The following is a 26,589-nucleotide window of genomic DNA, read 5'->3' on the forward strand; positions in this document are numbered from 1 at the left end:
AAGTATGCTGAATCCTCAGAGAGCCTGATGTTGTACAACTACCAGTACATTCCCATATTCCTTTAAAGCAGGGGTCCTCAAACTACGGCCTGTGGGCCAGATGTGGCAGCTGAGGACGTTTATCCCCCTCACCCAGGCTATGAAGTTTCTTTGCTTAAAGGCCCACAAAACAAAGTTTTTGTTTTTACTATAGTCTGGACCTCCAACAGTCTGAGGGACAGTGAACTGGCCCCCTATTTAAAAAGTTTGAGGATCCCTGCAAAAGTATAGCTTGAACTCAGCAGAAACACAGTAGAAGGCTCTGGGAATGAAATCATCACTAGCCTGATAATTGCAGGTTACAATAACAACAATTGGCATTTATATTGTGCTTTAAAGTTAGTAAAGTGTTGGATATCCATTACTTCACTTCAACCTCATAAATATTTAAGATTGGAGAAATATGATTTGATTCAACTAATCTCTCTCCAAAGTTATTATTTTATACTTTATAAGAGTGGAGATGTGACTACTCATAGCACAAACTCAGGTAGGATCTATTAGCTTTGTGACCCAGGCTTAACTTTTAAGTTCTTAACCTTTTAACACTTAACCTCTCAACTTCAGCTACCTCATCTGCCAAATGGGGATAATGAGTTGTTTCTAGGACCAAATTAAATAAAATTTGTAAAGTTCTATATAAATGTTAGTTGGAATAATGGTGGGGAATAATTCCCCAGTAGAAATGGGAGGGAGAAAGGATTCGAGAAAGAGTAGATTTTTGAAGGAAAAATAATGAATTTTATTTTGGACCTATTGTATGTCTATGGGGTATCCAGGTATCCTTCAATATTTCTTTTCCTCTTTCTGTCCTTTTAATGTGTGAATTCATGATTCAATGAAGTGGTTATGTGACTCTGGGCAAGCCATTTAGCTTCTGTTTCAATCTCTTTTGTAAAATAGGGATCATATAGCAGCTATCTCCTTAGGTTGTTATGAAGATCAAATGAGATAATATTTGCACAAGGCTTATCACAGTATCTGGAACATAGGACGTTCTATATAAAGAGTAACTGTTGTAATTATTCATCTGAAAAATGAGGGTGTTGCTAAAGATCTCTGAGATGACTTCTTCCAGCTCCAGCATCCCTTGTCTCTCCAATTTTCTGACTTGTCCCAGAAATAATATATGATTCTGAATACTATTTAGATGCAAATTGCTATAGTGGTTTCTTTTGGAATGAATCTTTTAATAAACTACTGTCTTCTTGATGGTACATAGAGGACAATCTAGTGTTGAATAAGATTCTCCTGTTATCCAATAGGTACTTCCCTTGGATTGGGCACCAGCATATAATCAATCCAGCAGAAAGAATATAGCTATGCTAGTGGCCAAAATGTCCTGATCCATCATCCTCATAGTATCCCACCAAACATCTAGAGGCAGGTAATTGATGTAATCTTTCCATTTCAATTTAGTTCCCCCTACAAAGTAAGTATGGGTCATTTATTCCAGAGGTGCCATACCAGAACATGTCTTCTAGAACTGAAACATTAAATTTTCAAAACCTGAAACAATTTGAGTAGGGAGTGCATAGCACATGTGGATGAAACATGGAAGTTTTTCACTTTTATTCTGATTACTTCATTAAGACAGAACCACATTATGCCAGTTACTAAACTGAGATTTTTCCTACAGAGACAAAATTGGAAGAGGGGTGGGAGGAAGGGAAGAGGAAAGAAAGAGAAAATCAAGCAGAGCTCATCTGAGCTGTTTGGGAGAGCTGTCTCATATCATAGGATGAATTATTTTTAACAAGGAGGGGTTGAGTGGTGTTTTAGCATGCAGTGAATGGAACTTTGTAGCTTCACTGAAATACGGCAGCTTTGAGAAATCCAAATAACGTTCATTGTCTTGTTTGTCAAAATAGCATGTAAAAAATATTTTGAAGAGCCTGCAGGATGTTGCTGACAGCTGAGTGGGCGGCTGGCTACAGAGGATGATGCTGAGCTGTTAGTTTTTTTAACTAATCTGTTGTGTTTGGAGGGAGGGAAAGAAAAAGAAAGAGAGAGAGAGAAGGAGGGAAAAAAGGAAGGAGAGAGGGAGAAAGAGGAAGGGAGGGAAAGAGAAGGAAAGAGAGAAGAAGAGGAGAAGGAGGGAGGGAGACAGAGAGGAGAGATACAGGGAGAGAAAGAAAGAAGAGGGAGAAGAAGAGGGAAAGGGAGAGGGAGAGACAATTTAGAAAAGCCCTGCTCCTAGGGTCTCACTATGCCAAATTAGTGAAAACAATTTAGCCTGCTGAAACTTGGATCTCCCAAGCTCAAGTGATTCACTGGCCTCATTTCCCCCTATATCAAGGTGAGTGCCACCAGGTCTATTATTGAAATAATAACAATAACAACATTTAGATAACATCTACTATTTGCAAAACATTGTGCTAAATGCTTTATAGATAATATTTCATTTAAATCTATACAATTTCCCTGGAAGGTGTTATCTCCTTTTTACAGACAATGAAACTGAGGGTCACACCGCTAATAAATATCTGAAGTCACATTTGAACTCAGGTCTTCCTGACTCCAAGTTTGATGCTGTTTCTACCACACAATATAACTGCTTCTTGAAATGGCATTTCATTTGTTGTGATTTTTTTTTAATTTAATTAATTCAATCTTGCAACTATGAATTTTGTTTTCTGAGCATATTTCATTTTATTTTTAATTTCTTCATACATTCCAAAAGCTTTACAAAATTGCCCCTTTATTTAATCCAGGTATCACATCAATGTTCTTACCTGCTACATGTTTTGACATCTGGTCACTTCTTGTAGAACGGTCATCATAATGCTCAAAAAGTGAAAATGCAGTAGGAATGTTTTCCAGAGAAGCTGTGCTCTCCATAGCAGAAAGCAACCTGTCCAGAAGAAGGCATTCCTAGATAAGTGAGGGAATTGTATTCGCAAGGTAACAGGAAAAATGAAAGGAGACATAAAGTTTTCTACCTATGATGTGTATACTTCAAAGAATCCAGAAAAATCACAGACTCTTTCTAATTTTGAAAGTTTACACCGGAATCTCACATAGTCAGTCTTACAGCTTTATTGTATTAACTATTTGAAACAAAATCCTTAAAACAGAAAGGATGCTGTCAAATAATTTGGCTTCAACAATTGTACCTTGTAAGTTGAACAATCCATTATCAAAATCCCATTTGTGATTCCTAAGGTTAATTAGACCTAAATATATAATTTGACCCATTAGTTTCCTCTTTTCAACATTATCTTTTAGAGGTTGACTTTCTCCACTATCTTTACCCCACCCCAAGATAGTAAAGATTCTAATATCTTCTTTTTAGAATCCTGAGATTTTGGAGGTCATCTTTCTATTTTTCTTTCCTGTCATCAGGCCTTTTATATGGATATTAAGGCCCTTAAATATGAAAATGTCAGAAAGAGACTCTTCTATTCAGTTAGATGTACAGAGCCCTGGGAAAAGGATGAAAGTTCAGAGGAGATGTCCATAGAGATCAAAGTGTGACCAGCATCTGAAGAGGGTAAATAAGTGGAGGATGGGAGGGGGAATGACATTGCCTAGCAACCAGTCACAGTTTTGCCTAAATAATCTGTATATAAGTACTTCATGTCTTTCTGAATCCTAGTCAGTCATACCTTGACACCTTCACCATTAAATGTAGTTGTTATTCAGTATTTCCAGTTGTGTCCAACTTTTTATGATCCCATTTAGGGTTCTCTTGACAGACACTGGACTAGAAATCAACTTATTCAATATGTGTTGAAGACCTAGTGTGCCCAAAGTATTCTGCCTGGGCTATGAAATGTAATTTAAATTTAAATTTAAAAATCTGTTTAGAAAATCTGATTCTAAGGGAAGATAAGAAGATGGACTTGGAGTTAGAGGACCCATGTTCAAATCCTGTTCCTACTGTTTACTACTTCATGTAAGTCAATGAGTCTGCTTCCTCATCTGTAAAATGAGAAGGTTGAAAGAGATGCTAAGCTTCCTCCTCCTGCTCCAAACCCATGCTCATGTGGTGCTTTCTGATAATGACTCTCAAGCACTGAGTACAATACTCTGTAAACAATGGGCTAGACCAATAAATATTGCTGTTTTAATGGTGAATTTGTTACATACCTAAATATGGCAACTAAAGATATAGCCAATTTTTACATTTTTCATTTTACCCTGATGTTATTATCCCCTCAAAACTGCTGGGACATAGACGTACAAGGGCTCATCTTTATAAGAAATATATAGAATGATTTGGACAGCCATCTTTTACATTACTTTAACTTACAGAAACAGAATTAGAAATAGATGCATGCCCTGAACAGAGCAGCATTTTCTAAGCAAATGTGTTTTTCAAGATATGCAAATTTTGAGTCTGAATAACTTGACAGCAGCCTTGTACTTTAAGGATTTTTTTTAATATAGGAAAAAATCATTTAATGTAACAAGAAGAGAATTGCATTCAAAGGCAGCTGGGGAGAGAGAGACAGACAAACAGATGGACAGAGACAGAGAGAGATACAGAAAGAGACAGAGAGACAGAGACAGAGATAGAGGGAAGGGAGAAGGAAAGGGAAGGAGAGGGAGGGAGAGGAAGGGAGAAGGGGACAGGGAGGGGGGCAGGGAAGAGGAAGAGAGGGAGAAGGAAAGGGAAGGAAAGGGAGGGAAAGAAAGGGAGAGGGAGGGAGGAAGAGAGGGAGAGAGGGAGGGGGAGAGAACAACCCAAAAGGTAAAAAAGCACTTGAGGTAATTAGCACTTATTACTAAAGAAAATGACATTAACTTAGAACCAGAGGAAGTTCTGGGGACATAAAAGGATTCTTTTTTGCAAAGCAATCAAGCTTTATCACTTTCTTGGCAATGTTGGGTTTTTTTTTTTTTTTTAAGTGCTCTATTTAATTCTCACATCTCTTCACCAAATTCCAGAATTTTTCTCTTTCCAAAGAAAGAGGCCCTTCCAGGTCTGTTCTTTTATTCATAGACATGCATATTTCCTGAGTCCAACTTAATTGTCAGTGGAACAATCAAATTAAAACCACTAAAATGGCACACAGATAAACCAAGTTAAAGCATAAAACCAGATTAGCTGATTATACTTGGTAGTATATGAAGCAGTGTTTGCAAATTAGTGTGCTGATTTTTAAAAGCACCAAAACTTAACAGCAAATTTTTAATTAAAAATATTTATTCAATTAAACATACACACACACATACACACACACGCACACACACACACACACACAACTCAAATAAAGATTTTTGTGATTTATCAATGCCATTTGCAATAAAAAGCAAATAATTCCATGTAAGTAAGCAAATCTATCTATGTTTTTCAATTTCTATAAATTGATATGGTCTTTTAAAAATTGAAAATGAATATCATAATGGGAAAAGGAAAAGTGAATGAATGGTGGGTCTGAGGAAACCACAATATATAACCTATAAGGAACTTCAATGATGGATGGAAACAAATGTCATCAAGGAACTATATGATACAAAAGGTGGACTGGTTATGTGGGGAAAGCAAGGGATGATATTTAGACAACCTGATATATTTTCTATGTCTATAGAAAACAAACAAACAAAAAAGATCTTCAATACATTAGATAGATCCTTTCAGTAGAACAAATGGGAGGATATGAAAGTATCCCCCAGGATAGATGTATAGGAAGAGATATCAGCAAGACTGGAGAAAACATCCAAATTGATGGGATCAGGGATTTATCTGAGTAAAAAATGATTATAAATCTGCTTCCTGACAACTAAAAACAAACAAACAAAAAAAGCTTATTTTAGGGCATTCATTTTGAAAAGAAAGGTAGGCCCTGTTAACAGAAATCCATCAAACTCACAGAATCTTGGGCTGGGAAGAGAGGAAGAGATTTATGAAATCTTTATAAAAATAATCCTATAAAGCTCTTATAGTATGAAGGAAATTGCTACTTCACTTTGCAAAACATATTTGTAATATAGTGAGCTACTTCAAAAATTAAATAAGCAAGTTTAAAACTGATGAAAAATCTCCTAATTCTTTCAAGAAAATATCATACTGTGAGGTTTCATGTCTTCCTGATTAAATTGGAACTGCATTTTATATTTATTTTTCCATATCATAACAGATAATTTTCTTGCTTTTCCTTTAAATTAAATCACAATTTGATTTGCATGCCATCTCAAGTAACAAATTATTTTAACAGGAAAAACAAGAAGAAAAATATGGTTCAGTAAGTGGAAACTATTTCAGATCTTAGGGAATTGCCTAAAGTTCCTATTTGGTTGTTGTTCACTCATTTCAGTTATATCTATCTCTTTATGGGGAATAAAGATCCCCATTCAGAGTTTTCTTGGCAAAGACACTAGAATGATTTGCCATTTCTTTCTCCAGCTCATTTTACAGGTGAGGAAACTGAGGCAAACAGGATTAAACGACTCAGGGTTACACATCTAATTAGTATCTAAAGCCAGATTTGAATTTAGGAAGATGAGTCTTCTTGTCTGCAGGCCCAGAGCTCTATCCACTGTGACACTTAATCTGGAGGCAGCTAGTATGAATCTATCTCTATTGTTAATTTTGGCCTTGAGTAGAAGAAAGAGAACATCACTAGAGAATGGGTATTTTGAGATGAGTCTCTAAAGAGTCTTCCAAAAAGAGTCTAGCCTCTCAACATATATTTCTAACCATTTTTAAGATGATCTTGTCTCCAAATAACAATCATGGCAGCTAGGTAATACAGTGGCTCAAGTGCTAAACCTGGAGTCAGATTCAAATATGATCACAAATACTCATTAGCTGTGTGACCTTCCGTCTGCCTCAGTTTCTCCATCTATAAAATGAGAAAAATAATAACACCTACCTGCCATATTTGTTGTGAGTATCAAACAGGATTATAATAATAATAAAGCACTTTGCAAACTTGAAAGTGCTATATAAGTATCAACTATTATTATGGGTCTGATTTTTTTGTGTGCACACAATTTATATCAATTTCATTAACTCTTCGCCTGTAGAATAAAGGAAATATGTAACTTAAAATTTAAAAATAATACCCAAAAAAGCACAAAAGAAGTTTTGTTTTGGGTAGTTTAAGAAGAATAGATAAAAATATCACTATCTTCTAAAATAAAAACTCAAGAAAGCTTCTATTGAGATTCCTTGGTTTATAAAAATCATACAAGGTACACAAAATAGTTTCTTTCAAATATTAATATTTAACTAATCATTTTTAAGGGAGCAGCCAAGTGGGTACAGTGGCTAAAGTGCTAACCCCAGAGTCAGAAGGACCTGAGCTCAAATCCAACCTCAGACACATACTAGTTGTCTGACCTTGGGCCACTAGCTTAACCCTGTTTACCTCAGTTTACTCATCTGCAAAATGACTGAGAAGGAAATGGCAAACCACTCCATATCTTTGTCAAGAAAATCCTAAATGGGGCAGGAAGAGTTAAACATGATTGAAAAATGGTGAACAAAACCAAAAATAAATCTAAGCACTTTCAAAATTTTTTGTGTACTAACAAAAAAGATTGGAATAGGGTTTATTTTTTTAAAGTACTCTTAAAGTGAGTAGCTGAAAATGCTATATTATGATTACTTTTATCCTAATGCTCACAATTCATTCTAAAAGCTGTCACTAGGCTTCCAAAAGTACAGTCCCTAAGAAAGACTACCTTGTGACTTGTTAAATCAATGGCCTTTATTCTGCCAGCACAATTTCTATGAAGCTTTCAAGGATTAATAGAGCATCCAACCATGCTATGCTCTGTAGCCACTAAGGTGTGCCAACACCATGTTTCATATACCTGTCATTGATTTCTTTAAATGACTGGTGGAGGAAAGGAAAGAGAAACCAATTAATACCACAAAGCAGGTAACAGTAACCTCAAGACTGTGCATCCTTTTAAATCACCCTCCCACAATTCCACAAAGGCTATTTCTCTCTTGATGGATTCACCTAAGGCAGCAAAGGAAAGAAACCACAGGGATTGTAAAAAGGAGAATTAGACAACATTCAGACTCCATTGCCGTTTCAAAATAAAGTCTGTTTAGCTTCTCCATCAAGGAAATGGAATCAATAAAGACTTATGTATGCAATGGACTTTTTAGTTACTGAAGCAACAGGAATGATTAAAATTTGTTCTGTTTACAGTTATTGCTGAGAAGAAAATACATTGAGGGAATGTATGCAATGATTAAGGAGCAGGAGGTACTTTATAAGTGTTATATATGATTTTCTATCCTTCCCTCCTTTCTCGAGATGAAAGTTAAAACAAGCACTAGATTTTAGTTCTGCTTTTAGGTTCTAGATGTCTACCTCATTTCCATGGCTGCCATCCATATTTATTGGCTGTGCCCCCAAAGGCAAATCAACAGAGATTAATATTCCTGATTCCTGTCTTTCTCCATAGTTGGGTCTTATTGGAAGTTACAGGAGGCAAAGGGGGACTTTAAGAAGGAATGCTATCTCCAACAAAAAATGGAGCTCCCCTATCCCCTGTCCAGAAGCAAAGAGGGATTTCACAGCATTCCTATAACATATTAGCGGCCCCCACTCCCAGAAATCAGCTCCACTGACTATTTATTTTCAGCTTCAGGGTCAAGCTAACAAGTTTTACGGAATGCCTCAGGGATGGGGAATCTCTGGAATGAGTCTGAGTAGCACTAAAAGGGCTCCACAAAATCAACCTTAACCTTACAGACTGAGATATTAAGTTGTCTGTTCAAACACAAACACTTTATGCCATTATCACCCATTAACATCTTAGGGTGAGTCAGCCTATCAGCTTAGGTTGGTCACTTCATGACCTCGGGAGGAAATGGGGACAGGAGGAAGGAGTTTGGATTGAAGGGAGGCCACAGTCAAGTGAGAGAGGGTCATGTGAAAGGGACAGACTGGATGCCAAATGAGGAAAGGGTTACTATGACAGGGAAGACCTAGGCTGGATTTTGGATTGTTGAGAGGTTGAACTCTCCACTTTTCAGGTTAAATTATATAGGCCTCCCCGCACAGGGAATTCACTGTAATGCTTCCTGATGCATTACCTCCCCCTTGCCCACCCCTCATATTGTCCTGATGATTAACATTAGGGTAGTCTAGAAAGTTGGAACTGGCTGGAGCGAAATCAATATACAAGTTAAAATGGAAAAAAAAAAGATTAAAATGATGATTTCTCTTCTGAATAATTGCAGCAGATATGGATGGAAAGGCAAATAAGTTTTATTTTTAAAAGCAGGAGGGCCAAGGTCCTCATGAGCAGTAAAGTGATTGGCCCTACTGTAATTCATGCTTACGGTCAGGAAAACAGTCTCATCGAGCTCTTCTGCTTCCTTGACGATTGTCTCTAGAGTCTCCTTGGCGGTATCCATACTCTGTAGGAAGTTCACCATCTGCTCATGCAGGTATTCCATTTTTCTCTTCTTCACCTCCTCAAAACTCTGTGCCTTCTCATCATACTGGGCCAGCACCTTTTTCATCATTTCTTCATTCTGTTCTTCAAGCCGTTTCTCATTTTTGCTACAGTTTTCCTGGAAAATACATACTTCTAAAACCAGTGCGGACCCAAGAAATGTAATTATATTATTAAAATGTGACGAGTCCCCAGCCCTTGTCCCCAGAATTTCCTCTCCCCAAAAGACAGAAAGATGATAGGTCAGAATGTGAGTCTACTCAAAATGCATACCTAGCTAATAAAAGGTTTTATCTGTTGCTCCTTATTTGTGCTCTGGGGGCAAAAAAAAAAAAAAAAAAAAAAAAAAAAAAACATCCTTTCTGAATGATAGTACCTTGCTAAAAGATATTTTGTGTCTTTACCTGGATGAAAAGACATCCTGGATCCTCTTTTACAATTTACAACCATGTAGGATGTTAACTAAGTCCCAAATTTTCAGTATATAAAACTCTTTCTGAACTATTTCTAATTTACTAGGCTTCCTTTAAAGACTAGCCCATCAATGATGGCGTAAATAAACTCTTTTGTGACTTTAAGAGAATCTCTTTGAATTCTTTCCAACTATGAACCATGACTCTCACACACTTCAATGTGATTCTTTTTTTTTTTTTTTAGGCAATTGGGATTAAGTGATTTGCCCAGGAACACACAGATAATAAGTGTCTAAGGTCATATAAATAGGGCTGCCACAAACATTTTGGCACACACAGGTCCCTTTCCCTTTTAAAATATATCTTTGGAATATAAGCCCAGTAGTAACACTGCTGGATCAAAGGGTATGCACAGTTTGATAACTTTTTGAGCATAGTTCCAAATTGCTCTCCAGAATGGCTGGATGTGTTCACAATTCCACCAACAATGTATCAGTGTCCCTGTTTTCCCACATCCCCTCCAACATTCTGCATTATCTTTCCCTGTCATTCTAGCCAATCTGACAGGTGTGTAGTGGTGTCTCAGAGTTGTCTTAATTTGCATTTCTCTGATCAATAATGATTTAGAGCACCTTCTCCTACGACTACAAATGGTTTCAATTTCTTCACCTGAGAATTGTCTGTTCATATCCTTTGACCACTTATCACTTGGAGAATGGCTTGAATTCTTATAAATTTGAGTCAATTTTCTATATGTTTTAGAAATGAGGCCTCTAAAAGAACCTTTGAATATAAAAATATTTTCCCAGTTTATTGCTTCCCTTCTGATCTTGTCTGCATTAGTTTTGTTTGTACAAAATCTTTTTAACTTAACATAATCAAAATTAATCTGTTTTGTGATCAATAATGATCTGTAGTTCTTCTTTGGCCACAAATTCCTTCTTCTTCCACAGATCTGAGAAGTAAATTATCCTACATTCTTCTAATTTGTTTATAATCGCATTCTTTATGTCTTTATCATGAACCCATTTCGACCTTATCTTGGTATGAGTTGTTATGTGTGAGTCGATGCCTAGTTTCTGCCATACTAGTTTCCAATTTTCCCAGCAGTTTTTGTCAAAGAGTGAGTTTTTATCCCAAAAGCTGGGGTCTTTGAATTTATCAAATACTAGATTATTATAGTCATTGATTATTTTATCCTGTGAACCGAACCTATTCTGCTGATTGACTACTCTATTTCTTAGCCAGTACCAAATGGTTTTGGGGACTGCTGCTTTATAATATAGTTTCAGATCTGGTACAGCTGGGCCACCTTCATTTGCATTTTTTTCCATTAGAGAATTTCATTTTTCTCAACACATAGAGGAGATAGTCTAGCATGAGAATTTTATTTTTCTAAATACATAAATATAATATGTTAATGGGAATGGGGCTAAGGATGAGAAAACTTCCAACATACTGAAATCTTACTAAGCTTACTTACTAATTATTAAAGCACAACTTTAGAGGGGCAGCAAGGTGTAGTTGGCTGAGAACTATTCTTGAATTCAGAAATAAATAGGTTCAAATTCTGTAACACATGGTGACTGTGACTCTGGGTAAGTTGCTTAACTACTCTGTGTCAAACAACTCTCAAACTGCTTAGCAGGCACTGATTTGCATTGCTAAAAGATCTTTTCCATTGTGAGAGCTCTATTCCAATGAAATCAGAGGTTTAATTTTTTTTTTTAAGCAAAACAACATAAGGGGAATCTATTTTAAATTATGTGTGAAAGAGTTCAGTCATTAAAGTATCAAAAAGACATTCATAAGTACCCAAAAGACATAGGATAGAACCTCTTAAAGTTCTATGACTGTCTTCAAGATATTCAAGAAAAACCTTTTACTGGTTGGCTAAGCCCTTCTAACTACATAGAAATAACTGCATAGTTTGCTATACTCACATATTCTCCTTAGTGGGAAGGTGATTCTACATAGTACTTCAGGTGTAACAATGCTCTTCTCTGATTCATTCAGATACTTGATCAAACTAATAGTGCTGGTCATTAGTGAAAAAGCCTTTTCTAAGAGCCCTAAATCTCTCCCATTTTGCCATTTCCTTCATGACTCCCTTACTCATTGACTTATTATTGATTCATCAATCCAGGGAGCATTCATTAAACACCTTTTATGTGAAAATAGATGTGCTAAGTGCTGAAAATACCTTTAAAAACACCAAAAAAGTGCCTGCCTTAAAGGAGCTTATTTCGTAGGTTGACAATGGACTCTTCTGGGACACAAAAGGTAAATAGGAATAAATAGCTAGAAACACAAAGTTATTTGCTGCTACCATCTCTGCCCTGCCATAGGTTTTTAGTTCAGCTCATCTCCATTTCTTCATCCTCACCAGTCTTCTGGCTTCGTTGGCTTTCTAAAATCCCCCCTTCTGCAAGAACATTAGTACCTTTTCTCTGAGATTTTCTCCAATCTATCTTTTGTGTGTGTGTGTGAATGTATGCATATACATATATGTACAGTTTTGTGAATAAATGGCTTTTCAATTGACAGTGTCTTGTTCACTTAATGACTCTCCCAACCTGACTTTGGAAACTGTCAGGTGAGAAGGAAGTATTATTTTGAAAACTTTGGTCTTATTGTCCTTATTTACAATGGTCTCACTAATTTCACAGAGAGATTTTAGAGACACTTCATTTCTAATGGCAAAAATAAACCGACTATGACCAAAACACAAACAAAAACAATTCAATTCCTTTAGAAATGTCTTTATTACTTGAATAAACTAGATTCTTTACAAGAGAAACTTAATAGGGAATAAAATGTGGCAACTCACCTCAATAGTATTGAAGAATGATTCAATCTCAGTAACAAAGGCTTCAATCTTCAGAGACTTTTCTTTTAAATTGTCTAGAAATTCCCCTAATTGAATCTAAAATTAAAAAAATAAAGATAACTATGTAATATTTGAGGAAATAATCTTGGTAATATTTTATAGTTACCAACATTTAGGCTTATACATTTATTTTACAGAAAATAATAATTTTTGAAAGCTTTTTTTATAATATAGAAAAGAAAGGGAAGGGAAGGGATAGGATTTGTAAACTGTTAGACATGACCTTCTCAAGAGATATGATCTTGTTTTAACATTAGAAAAACCAGACATGTCAATTGACATAATTATTTTTATAATTTTACTTTAAAAATTTTTTAATCCTAGCTCTATTTATTCTTTGTCTATAGGCCAAAAAAAAAAAAAAAATACACTGATGCAACTTAGTTTTTTGAGGTATTTTTAAAGTCCAGCACTTCTACAGTTTTCAGTTCTTTCTTCCTCAAATACTAGAGAGGAAACCAAATTCAACTCTTCTATCTTGAGTGAGGGACAAGAAGCATATAGTTAAAACATTTTAACCAATAGCTCCCACCATAATTACAATTTTTCCCTTAATAATTCTTTTATTGACACTAATGAATAGCAAAATGGAACTGAATCATTTTCATTTTATTCATTGATCATAGTCTGATTAAAATTCTAATGATCACTGAAATTATCTCAAGGCAAATAACTAGAAGAAAGACCCTGGAGAAAGTAAAATAATTCACAAATTAGATAATTAGATCTTGAGTTATTAAGAATTTCTATATAGAGACCACCAAGAATTTTAGAACTATGAATATGTAACTACATTTTAAAAATAATCTGATTATTATTTAATTTTTAATTATATATAATATATATGCAATAAATAAACAATTAATTTAGTTTATTATTATTATTAAATATTATTAATTATTATTTAAAATTTGCTGGTCAATTCTTAATCTTTGCCTTTGCTTGAGTTTCCCCCTTTTCACTTTCCTAGTTTCATACCTGTTACAGGACCAGAAAAATAAATTAGTCAAAAAAGCAGAAATTAGCCACAAGGCATATCACAAGGGGCCATGTGAGCTTTTTCTCAAAGCCATAATTTTAGAAGGAATTAAAAGCATTTAAAAGTTCTTTAGCAAGTTAAAGAAAATAGAAATTAGCATTTAGTTATTAAAAAGAGCTAGTTAAAATAGGAAGCTACTAAACAGTCCACTTTCTCTATTTTCTTTTATCCCCCTGAGATTTATACCTGAGTCTCTCCCATCCAGTTCCCATCTACACTTTCCCTGTCTCTTGTGGTGCTATTACTAGCAATATCTTGGTATTTCTGCCTAAGACTGCTGGTCTCAGCTTAAAAAAGGTATATGATAAAAATGAATATTGTGGAATTATAATAACCAAACTTGAGCTTAAAGAAGAGATTATACAATCCACCTCCCTCTCTCAAAAGTGGAGATCTATGGATTTGGAACATCATATATAGTTAGTCTTGTTCACTGTGTTGGTTAATTTTGCTGAATTGCTTTTTTTCTCTTGCTTTTTCATTTTTTATTAGAAAGAATGATTCACTGAGTATGGGAAGGAGGAAGAATACATTTAGAAATTAACACAATGAAAATGCATAAAATAGCCCCCAAATATTTTAAATATATTCAAAGACATAATTTCTGCTATTTGCCCTGAATGAGGTTTATTTTGCTCCAGGTACAAAAGTTAACTCTGAGTGCACCCCTCCTCCTTTTTGGCAATTAAAATTTTGAATGTCAATTATTTCAGATAAGTTTTGATGACTGGGACAACATAATTTTAAACTAACTTCTTGGGATTAGCTATGAAACCCAATTGCTCCACACTCCCTTTACTGAAGCCACAGTAATTATTAATTAAGAAAATCAAGTGTCAGCCTGGAGGAGGAGGGAGCATTTTGTCTTGAGCTCTGATGCTAATACATCAAGATTGATGTCTAAGAATGTGCCAGGTAAGCTACTCCAGCTCAACTCAAATTACAGAGACATAGACCAATGTTGGGCAAGTTGATAAGGGCAAATTTGGTAGGGAACGCATGCATATTCAAGCTTCCAATGTGTTAAAATGCTGAATCAAAATGAGCCTGAGAATTATTTAGCAGTGCCCTTTAAAGTGCATTTTATTTGAATTTGAAATCATTTTACTTCCCTCCTCATGCCAGTACGATTCATACATACCACTGCATGAAGGTTAAGCAGAAAATAGAGAAATCCTTTGTTTTCAGGTCCTTTTCAATTCAAATAATTTAAGGGATCAAAGATAAAGGTCACTTTTGAAACCTCCCAAAAGAAGCATGTATTTTGAATATTTTGTATATTCTAGCCATAAGAATTTAAGACTATATTTACCTTGACCACATCAATAGCTGTGTCAAGTGCTGCAACTTCATGGTCTTTGTGTTCCCCAAATATCTTATCAATTGCAGAAATAGGGCATTTACATGTGTAGCAATATGTGTCGATCTGGGATTTTTTGGCTTCTTTCTGTGCATCTTCTGCCTCGGCCAATGGTCGCTCTGGCTCTACTACCTCAGATCCCAAATCCTTCTGCGGAATAGACCTACTTTGTTCTTCTTCCTTCACAAATTCAGCATTTTCTCCAACAAGCTCAAAAGACTCCTTGCCTTGGGACAGGACATCTTCAGGCGTGGATTCTGAGAACAAGTCATCTGATAAGAGATTCTCTCGAGTAGCCTCTCCATAACTTGTTAATTCTGCAAACTCATATTCATCTTGAACAGGGCTACTGTGGGCTCTTGACTCCATCATTTCAGGAGGTACAAATCCTTGAGGTTCTACTTGCAGGTATTCTGGAGCAGCTGTTGCACCTGACATGGATTCTTCTTCTGGGTAAGACACTTCCACAGGGAAGTGCTGACTTACCTCAGGACTGGCATTTTCTTCCTCATTAGCCTGGTCAACAGGTTCATCTACCCTCTCCAAAATGTGATGTGTGTCTTGAAAGGGCACTGCATAACTTATTTTCTGAGAAGCCAATTGAACTTCCTCAGTGATGGGCACTTTCCCCTGTACCTCTTTATTCTTATGGTTTTCCACACTGCTTTGTAATTCCCCTTCACCAAACATAGCCTCCTCTATGCTTTTCTCCCCTAAAACAGTTTCAAACCTCCCCCTGACTTCTCCTTTTCCAGTTTTTACTTGGCATGAGTCATTTTTATCAACTGGTATTTCTTCCAGAGGTTGGCTTTGGTCTTTCTGATATCCAGATGCATCGTGTAGAATTTCATCTTTGAGAATGTACTTTTCAAAATACATTCCAGTTTCTTCTTCAGCATCGGAATGTCTGCTTGGAAATGAGCCATCAGAATTCAAGCTTTCCTTATCAGAGATGGTCTCATCTTCCTTCTGTTTGTCCCCAGCTGCCTCTTCGTACAGATCCTTATATAAAAAGGCTAGTGCTGGTTGTTCCTCCAGCAGCTCTGGGTTAATAGCTTTAACTTCCATAGGACATAGTTGCTTTCGGGACAATACTCCTTCTTCTGCACTGAATAAGGGCATTCCAGGGGACTTTGATTTCACGTCTCTGTTTACATCCCTTGGAGTCTCACTGTCAGTTGATTTGAGGGTAGGTAAAGATGGTTGAGATTCTTTATGAGAAACTTTGCCCTCCTCCTTTTCCATTCCATAAAAGCTTTCATCTAATTTCACCAAATCAAACTCACATTCCAGAGTCTTATCTGCTGAACTTTCTGGGAAAGAGGTACTTTCTTCAGGAATTTTCTCTTGGGGTTCTCCTTCAACATCTTGCTTTTGAAAAGATTCCTTTTTTAGTGGCTCTTTGGAGATGTTATAATCAATCAGAGTATATTTTTCAAAATAATCTACCTCACTGGGCATCATATCATAATTGAAGGGCACATCTGAGTCTGTGGAAATGTCCTCTTCTGCTGGGTGAGTTTTCTCTTGTATCTTTCCCTTCCCCAGGGATATATCTACATCTGAGTCACCTGCAAGGGACTCATTTCTCAAAACTTCATGGCTTTCGGTCACATCACTGCCATCATGTAAGGGCTGAATGCTTTGTGAAGTCTTCTCTTCCAAGTACTCTAACTTATTCTGCATTTTTTCACACTCCTCCTCATCAACTGATGAAATAAAAGCAGGAGCATGAATGTTCAATATCTCACAACCTTCAGAGATGATGCTAAACGCATTTTTTTGATCTTCTGTAAGGCCAGGGGGTTTGCTGGTCACCATGGAAGCTGCAAATGCTCCATCTTTTACAAAAAGATTTTCAGATTCCTTCATTATGCCTCCAGTGGAAGAAATTTCTTTACGACTAGTTGATGGCATATCATGTGTAACTTCATTAGAATCATGAACTGCTGATGGGTATGATTTATCAACCTGAAAATCTTCCATGGGCTTTGTCTGAAAATCAGAAACTTGTTTTGAGACAAAAGTAGATGGCACAGGTGAATGTGGTGCACCATCTTTGGCTCGATAAGTCTGACTTGCTCCAGTTAGTTCCAGTGATGAAATTTCTGAGTTATTAACTTCTGGAGAAGATACTGAAATCACATTTGGTGATTTCACAGGTGAGAAAATTGCTTCTGGAGAAGAAGGTAATTGAGCTAAACTCCTTGATTCATCAAAGGGACTATCTAGAGTTTTAGATTCTCTGGATACTAGTCTACCAAATTCCGGTTGTGACTCTTGCTTCTTGCTTTCCTTGGTAATATCAGGTAAAATCTCTTTTGAAGGCTCAACCAGAGCACGTGGTATATCAGAGGAAAGCAAGTGTTGTTCCTTTTCTTCATTGTGACTTGGTACTTTAGACCTCAGACTTTCCATATCAGATAAAGCACAAATGTTTTCCTGGTCTATTTCAACCTGGTGACTGGGACTAGTTGGAATTAATGTTCTAGTCTTTTCTTCCAATGAATCCTTCTCCCTTAAAGAAGTTGGCTGAATTCCTACTGTTTTTGTTTCCTTGATTTCTGGGTGAGCCATTGAGAATACCATGTGTGATTCTCCAGTAACTGATTTTGCTTTAGCCAAAGAATATGTTTGATTTTTCAGATTTTCAGTTTCATCATGAGAAATACCAAAGGTGATTCCTGATTCTTCAGAGGCAAAATTGGTTCTCCCTGCTGAGTGAGGCTGAGTCCTTTGATTATTTTCACCTAGAAATACATCTGTAATACTTTCTTTTTGTTCACCTTCCTCCTCAGGGCTGACTGTGATAGCATCAGATCTTCCCAAAATTAACTTTTCTTTTTTTGCCAAAGGAGACTGACAACTCTCTTCTTTGTTCCTTTCTGTGGGGCCCACTGAAGCACTCTGTGGTTCCCTAAACAAATCTGTTTTGGCAAATGATAGTTGTTGACTTTCATCCTTTTCCATGGCAGATAAAAACACAGAGTCTTCTTTGAGCTGTCTTGGTTTTCCAGATTCTGTTACAGCAGTTCTAGATTCTGCCTCAGATAACAGTCTTGACTCTGGTAAATGATGAGTTTGTAATAACTCTGATTTTTGTGACATCTTTTCAACTCTTACGGCAGCCAACTTGGATGACTCCTTATCTACTTGGTTAGGTAAAGATAATGGTGTTTCTTTCTGCTCCCTTTCTTCACTGGCTTTAATTAAAATGGCTTTAGGTTCTTTCTCAGGCAAAACTCCTGACACTGATAAAGGAGACGGTGCTGGTTTCTCAGCTTCATTAAAGTCATCAGGGATAGCTGGAACTGTCATTTTAACCTCCCCTTCCAACACAGATGTGTCTGCAGCAGGGCTTGGCAGAGCTTCTTTTTCATCAACATCCTTTTCTGGAGCACTTGCTCCAAAAAATAGACTGGCCATCCACGAAGTGAAAGATGAAACTCCTTTTTTGGCTTTACCATCAGTGACAGTACTTGGGGGAGCAGTTTCAGCCTGCTTGGGTACTTTGTTAATTAATTCTGGAGAATCCAGTGCTGCAGTTATTTCCCCAGATTGAATTGGGGAAAGCTCTGATTTTTCTTGCATTAAGATTTTAACTTCAGACTTAGGTTTCTCTGATTTGGGCTGCTGGACTTCATCAGCAACTTTTGCAACCTTTGAAGTGTCTGTTTTTGATTCTTCCAAGAGCCTTTTCTCTGTGGAAGAATATGGTGTAGTTCTCAGATCTTCTTTTTCACTACTTAAGACAGTTATTGAATCTTCTGCCAGACCACTGGTTGCTTTAACTGAAGAAGGAATAATTGCAGGTTTTACCTTCTCCCTTATGTGGTCTCCAGAGACTTGCATTTGTATCTTAGTGGCACTTTCTGAAGTTGGTGTGAATTTTTCCTGGACATCTTCAGTGCTTAACTTTTCAGGTATCACACTTTCAGGAGCCACTAATGGAGAGAATTGCTTCTCATTAACTTCAGCTCTACCTGCTTTTTCAACTAGAACTGTGTCTCTTGGCTTTTCAGCCATTTGTATTTCTGGAGAAAAGTAGGTTTGAGTTGTCAGTTTCTCTCTATGATCCTCGGGTCTATCCAGAGGAGATGTTGGTATCTGTGCTGATAAATCAGGTTCTTCAGCTGAGTAAATGTTTTCTTGTTTTATATGTTCAAAAGTTTGTTTCTTCTCAGGTGAAACAGACATAAACTGTCCCACTGGTCTTCCATCTGTGGCAGAGGAATACAATTGCCTTGACTCCAGCACTCTTTCCTTTTCAGGTCTAGTCTGCTCTTGACTCTGCTCTTTTTGCAGCCAAATTCCTTCTTTTTGCAAAGAGAGGGACTCTTTTGCATCTTTAACATCTCTAGGCTTAACTGTCACAATAGATTTTGACTCTTCCAAAGGCAAATTTGTTTCTGCAAATGAGAGTGATTTCATAGAAATATCCTTTTGATCAACCAAGGGACTGCTTATTGATGGGCCAGATAAATTAACAACATCATCTGGGCAAAGCATAGATTTTTGTCTTGCTTGTTCCTCAGAAAGATCAAAAGAGGCCATCTTGGATGGTTCAGGTATGTTTTGAGACATAAGGAATGAAGGTGTTTGGACATCATTTTCATTTGTTTTGGTCAAAACATCCCCTGTGCCTTGTGGGACCAAATTTTCCATGGAAGTCAAAGAATGACCTTTTTGTTTCGTTCCTTCATTAGAGGCGACCAAGTCCCTTGATTTTTCTAGTAACTGTTTAAATGAAAAATTATCTTGCTGAGGTTCTGGATTTTCTTTTTCAACGAAAGAAGCTGCTGATTGATCTGATACCATGCTGACCACCTCAGCCGAAACAGGTTTGCACTCTTGCCTTCCTTCTTCCTTGATCTTAGCCTCTGACTTTGCCCTTTCTAGCACGGAGCTTCCTGTTGCTGATATGAGAGAGATTTCCTGTTTTGCATCCTTGTGTCCATTTTCACTCACTAAACCTTGTGACAGCTCTGCCATAACCCCTGATAATTCCAGTGCTGGTTCTACTGGATGACTTGATGAAGGAACAATTGGCTTTTCTGACAGCAAGTAACTTTTATCTGACATCAACATTCCAGATTCCTGTTTACTCCTCTCACCTGTAGGAGTGATTGATTTCATGGATAAGTCTTCTGTCCCCAAAGTTTCCAGTTCATGCAGGGGGTATTTTATTTCTTCTTTTTCTTGTGAAGTAACTCTTTTATCTGATACTGATATTACAGTCTTTGATGAAGGAACTTTTGCATCTTTTTTCTCCATTTCAACAGCCATGTATGGTGGAACTGTACTTCCAGTCACTAATGCTGGAGTGGATGATTCAGAGGCTTGCTTCTCTGACAAAGTTGAACGTTCAGCTGCAGGAACTGTCAGAGGTGGGACACCTTGATCATTTCCTACCTTTGATAAAAATGAATGCTCAGGTATTGGTGACTCAGGCTTTTCCTGTTCTTTTAGCACTTCTGACAAAACTGCATGCTCTGCTGAATCCCTTGCACTTGATGGTGCATGTAAATTCACTTCTTTATCTACTTCTGATCGGACTGGAAACTTAACTGCTGCAGTTTCAATAGATGAAGATCCAGGTTCACCTACTTTCTTTTGTTTCTCATTTAGAACCAAATGGTTTGTTGGTGGAGAACTGAGATCCACTTTTTCTTTTGATAAGCCTGCATCAGACACAGATGTTGTGGGAAGTGCTGAATCTGATTGGATTTCTTCCTTTACCGTTTTGGGCAAAAGTGAAGGTTTCAGCTCTGATGCTGTGGCTTGTGGAGAATCAAGCCCAATTCCTTTTTTATTTTCTTCTGACAATGAATGGACTTTCAGTTCTTCCTTGCTCGCTTTTGATAAGACTGCATCAGGCACAGATGTTGTGGGAAGTGGTGACTCTGATTGGATTTCTTCCTTTACCGTTTTGGGCAAAAGTGAAGGTTTCAGCTCTGATGCTGTGGCTTGTGGAGAATCAAGCGCAATTCCTTTTTTATTTTCTTCTGACAATGATGAGACTTTCAGTTCTTCCTTGCTTGCTTTTGATAAGACTGCATCAGGCACAGATGTTGTGGGAAGTGGTGACTCTGATTGGATTTCTTCCTTTACCGTTTTGGGCAAAAGTGAAGGTTTCAGCTCTGATGCTGTGGCTTGTGGAGAATCAAGCGCAATTCCTTTTTTATTTTCTTCTGACAATGATGAGACTTTCAGTTCTTCCTTGCTTGCTTTTGATAAGACTGCATCAGGCACAGATGTTGTGGGAAGTGGTGAATCTGATTGGATTTCTTCCTTTACTGTTTTGGGTTTCAGTTCTGATGCTGTGGCTTGTGGAGAATCAAGCGCAATTCCGTTTTTATTTTCTTCTGACAATGAATGGACTTTCAGTTCTTCCTTGCTCGCTTTTGATAAGACTTCATCAGACACCAATGTTGTGGGAAGTGGTGAATCTGAATGGATTTCTTCCTTTACTGTTTTGGGCAAAAGTGAAGGTTTCAGTTCTGATGTTGTGGCTTGTAGGGAATCGAGCCCAATTTCTTTTTTATTTTCTTCTGACAGTGATGACAATTTCAGTTCAGGGAGATGTGGCGTTTCCTCTTTCTCTGATGAAACCAGATGCTGGGATTTAGGTATGGCTGCTTGTTCTTTGTCTTGCCTAACTTTTTCCTTTGTCTCTGCTTGTGAAACTTCAGATTCAGCTAAAGATTTTGCCTGTTGGCTGTCTTTCAAGTTTTCCTTATTCTTTAGTGAAATTTCCTGCTGAGGCACAGGTGTCTCAATTGACATAGAATCAGATCCTACTTTCTCCCCTGCCTTCCCAGGTGCAACTGACGGTTCCATCACATACTCTGGGACGCTTGGCGAATGAGGCTCCATTTCTTTATTCAACATTGAAGCTGGGTGTTCAGGTGGAGTAACCTGGGAGCTGGACGTGATTTCTTCCTTGCTTACTTTCGAAAAAGCTGAATGTTCAGATGCCATTTTTTGAGCATGTGGAGGTTCCAGCCCCAACTCTTTCTTTTCTTCTTGAGTTGATTTTGGTACGATTGACTCTTGAGATCCACTTTCAGAAGTTTGTGGCAAAACTGGCTTGACTTTTTCTTTCTCAGATGAGCCTGCCTTCATGAAGGCAGGTATTGCTGAATCAGGTCTGATTTCTTCCTTTTCTCTCTCATCAGTTGAAGATGGTAGTTCAGAGTGTTCAGACTCAAGAACTTTAGAGGTACTTTCAATTTTTTGCTTCTGTGACAAAATAAGATATTCAGATACAGATGTGGCTTCTCCCTTGTCTACTTCAGCTGCTGAAGGTGGCACCTTCAACTGTTTAGGAAGCGAAGAGGAATGTTGGGCCTTTTGTTTCTGTGACAAAATGGTTTGCTCGGGGACAGGCATTGTAGCTGCTTGGATCTCAGGCTCCATTTCTTCCTTCTCTGCTTCTGAAAAAATAGAATATTCTGAAACAGACATGGCAGTTTCCAATGAACTCGGTTCATTGGCTTTCTTCTCTGGTTCAGGTGTTGTGTAAGGTGGGAATGAAAAGTCAGAGGCTGAGTCTGGTGAAAAAGGCTCAATCTCTTCATTCTCTTCTTCATTCAAAATAGCATGTTCTGAAGGGGATGTGACGTGTATTGGATAATCCCGTTCGGATTCTTCTTTCTCTGACTCTCGAATTGGATGAGGGGAAACTGAGTATTCAGAGACAAATGCTGAATCTGGAGAATAGGGTCCAATGTCATCTTTTTCTTCTTCTGATATAATCATATGTTCAGCTGTAGCTACTGAACTCGGGGCATTCTGTTGGCCGGTTTCTCCTTTCTGTAACTCCTGTGCTGCATATGGGGGAATTGAATATTCGGAAGCAGATGTAGAATCTGGTGTATAACGCTCACTCTCTAGAGTCTCTTCTTCTGAGAAGATGGCAGCTTCAGATGTCGATGCTAAATGTATAGGGGACTGGTATCCCATACTATCCTCTTCTGCTGTAGGAGATGTTGCGGAATACTCAGATACAGATGTGAACTCTGGGGAACAAGGCAAGGTCTCTTCCTCTGACAAAATTTCATATTCAGATGGTGACAATACAGCTGGTGGAGAAACTGGCTTTGTTTCTTTTTCCTCTAGTTCATGGGTTGAATATGATAAACTTGAAAACTCAGATGCAAAGTCTGAATCTGGAGAAATAGGCCCAATGTCTTCTCTCTCTTTTTCTAATAAAGCCACATTTTCAGAAGTAGATGTGGCCAATAGTGGGAAGTCAGGTTCAGCTTCTTCTCTCTCCCCTTCATGAACCAAAGGAGGTGGGATGGCATTTTCAGAGGGAGATAAACTTTCTGGATAATCAATTTCAATAATCTCTTCTTCAGAAACATATGAAGATTCAAGTTCTGGCCCTGAAGTAATTGGCAAGGAAACATCCCCTTCTTCCTCTTTCATTTCTCTCAAGGCTGGGGGTTCAGGTTTGGTCTCTTCCATCTCCCATTCACCAGCTGGAGAAACTGGTTCTTCTTTCAGACCCAAGTTTTCTACTTTTGTATCCAAAGAATCTGGGGCAGATGCTGCAGTGATTGGTGAATCTGATTCAAAGGCTTCCTGTTCTGCCTTAGTTGAACTGAGATTCTTAGAAATAGATGTAGCAGCAGTTGCCAATAAATCAGATTCTCTTTCTTCTTCTCCAACCTCATCCACAAAAAATGGTGAGGTTGAAAATGTGGGTGGTAAAACTCCAGTTTCTTGTGTTTCAGCTTTCAACTCTTCCTTTACCATTTTGGGTGACATCAATTCTGAGGTTGCAGCATCTGAAGAATCAATTTGTATTTCATTCATTGATGTTTCTTCACCTGGAATTGCTGAATCTGATAAAGTGAGACTCTGAGGCTCTATCATTTCATGACTAGAATATGAGGAAACAGTATGTTTAAGCCCAGATGCTGCAACTGTATTTGGTGGTGAAAATGAGTTAATTTCCTTTGATTTTTCTGTATTCTTAAGAAATGATGGCATTGGCCTGGACTCTTTAGATATAGCTTCTCTCCAGGGTGGAGAAAGCTGTTTTTCTTTGTTACTCTCTATATTTTGGGTCACTGATTTGCTTGCTTTGGAAAATATGTTAGAGTCTTGATTTGCATCTGGTTCTAAAGTAATAGATGCATCTTTCCCCTTTCTGTAATTGATTTCCTTAATTACATAACCCTTTGGCAATGTTCCATAAAATTGTAGGGGAATTATTTCTTCTTTCACCGAATTGAACATTTTAATTTTATATTGTACTGTTCCTATGTAAACTGGTCTTAATACTAATGGCTTGTGTTCTTTGTATATTGCCCCAGTGATAGGGGGTGTGTTTGAGACAGTCTTCTTTTTTCTAGTTTTATCATAAGTACCAAAAGATGACTTTTCTTGTTCTGATTTTTCATCTGAAATTGAAGCTTTGTCTTTTGCATTTGCTGGAACATCTGTTTGCCCTTCTAAGGAGTGTCTCTTTTTACCTCCTTTCCGACGCAAAGCTGGGGAGCCATGTTTTGATGATGACTTATGGGTTCTTTTCCGAACCTTTTTACCTTCATCCAAGATAAAAGAAATGTTCCCTGGAGGAGAACTTACTGTTGACCCTTCCATACTATACATATCAGAAGTTAAACTACTTTCTGAGGCCCAGGGAGTAGAGGACCTACTCGAGCTGGTCTCCCAGGTTATCCCACTATCTTCACGTTGAACTGTAACCATTGAAAAGGAGGGATCAGATATAATACACTCCTGCTTAGTCTTGTCCTCTTCATTCTGGTCTGTTAACCTGTAATGATGACAAGAATAATAAAACATATCACACCACTGTTGATCCACTTTTATGAAATTAAAATATAAAAGGAAGAATTTGATATGCCTAAAGATATGTAACAAAACATCAATATGACACATATATTTTACTTTTAAGATGACCAAAAATAGGCAAGTATGTAAAATATTGGAATGAACTGAATTCAAAATTTGGGCCCATAATCTTTAAAGATATTATATATGTGTGTGTGTGTGTGTGTGTGTGTGTGTGTGTGTGTATAAAAAATACTGGATAGAACAAAATCAGTATGCCTATCACTCAACATATTTGAAATCAAATTCATCTTCCCTATTAAATCAATCCCCCTGTCTTTTATTTTCTTTTTTCTTTCAATTCCTCTCCCAATCATCTAATTTCAGAATTTCAAAGTCATCTTTGAACACCCCATCTCCCTTGCTTCCCTACCTCCTATTTTACTTTATGATATGTCATATGTCTTGTTCTTTCTAAAATCTCATAATTTATCAATCCAATAGCATTTATTCAGTCCCTGTCCTCTTTGATCTTTCTCTAGCTTTCAACACTACTTCTCCACTTCATGTATACTTTATTTTTCTTTCTTCAGCTTCCATGTCACAATTGTCTCCCAATTCTCTCCTCCCCTGTTTTTACAAAATCCACAGTCTCCTTTGTTATTTCAAAATCCACCTCTTTCCCACTAATTATGAATGTCCCTAAAAGCTCTGTCTAGGGCCTCTTCTCTTCTGATTCTACATCTTTCATTTGATGATTGGTTTCATCTGCCCTGTAAAGAAAAATAAATATGAAGAGTTCAAAGAAACATGGGAAGGCTTCTAGGAAAAGGCAGAATAAATAAAGCAGAGCCAAGGGAATAACAGGCACAATAAGTACCAGTATAAATTAATATCAACATGCAAAGGAAAATAAACGCTGATCAAATACAACAATGCTAGTGCCATGGTGTTAAAAAATTCACATCCCTCCTGTCAACAATCAATGAACTTTTTCAAAGAGTGTACTAGGATTTGTTCCAGCATTTGCTGGGCAATGCCTGTTGTGTCAAAACAAAATATATCAGTACTTTAACAAGAAAAAAGAAGAAAATTTAGCAGGAGGAAGCAAACAAGAGGTGAATATAGCTAGTTCTGAGTTTGTGTTAACTCTAAGAACCATTACAAAGGATAAAAATCTTCCAGTTTTCACTGCTTATTATACCTTACTTCTTCCCCCTACCCCACTATGTTTTGTATTCCCATAGTACTTTATAATAAAATCATTTTAAATATAGAATAGTGTCCTAAATGCTGTTATTAGGTATCAAGAAAACCTCTGAGATGGAGGAAACCCTACAGTTTTCTCTTCTCAGGAAACCGAAGGTTCCGAATAAAGAGCTGCGTCCCAGTACTAGTTCTCCTATCATTGCTCAGGCTACCCTGCTAGTACTGAACCATTCTTTCTTTTCACATCACCTCCCACTGAAATGGCCAATTTGTCTCATATTTTTAATGTGCACTATTTGTGACCTTGCAAGTAAATGTTTACCTTTCCAGTGACCCTAAATCTACTTTTCTCACTCACACTGAAAGCCTGGACATACTCAAGGCTCTGCTTCTTCAAGGAACTACACTATATCTAGAAAAGAAACCTCATAAAGAAAAGTACTTCAAAAAAATCAAGGTG

General features: G+C 37.2%; 1 protein-coding gene across 1 annotated transcript in view; it reads right to left on the minus strand.

Moving 5' to 3' along the window:
• Nucleotides 1-26,589, minus strand: part of CMYA5 (cardiomyopathy associated 5) — a 107,051-nt gene that overhangs the window by 47,617 nt on the left and 32,845 nt on the right. The window contains exons 2-6 of the mRNA XM_051991766.1: nt 15,066-24,903; nt 12,655-12,750; nt 9,296-9,529; nt 7,807-7,829; nt 2,775-2,893 (exon numbers count right to left, since the gene is read on the minus strand). Coding sequence (XP_051847726.1) covers nt 2,775-2,893; nt 7,807-7,829; nt 9,296-9,529; nt 12,655-12,750; nt 15,066-24,903 — 10,310 coding nt within the window. The remainder of the gene's footprint in view (nt 1-2,774; nt 2,894-7,806; nt 7,830-9,295; nt 9,530-12,654; nt 12,751-15,065; nt 24,904-26,589) is intronic.

The sequence above is a fragment of the Antechinus flavipes genome, chromosome 1 (genome assembly GCF_016432865.1).
Source record: "Antechinus flavipes isolate AdamAnt ecotype Samford, QLD, Australia chromosome 1, AdamAnt_v2, whole genome shotgun sequence".
NCBI lineage: Eukaryota > Metazoa > Chordata > Mammalia > Dasyuromorphia > Dasyuridae > Antechinus > Antechinus flavipes.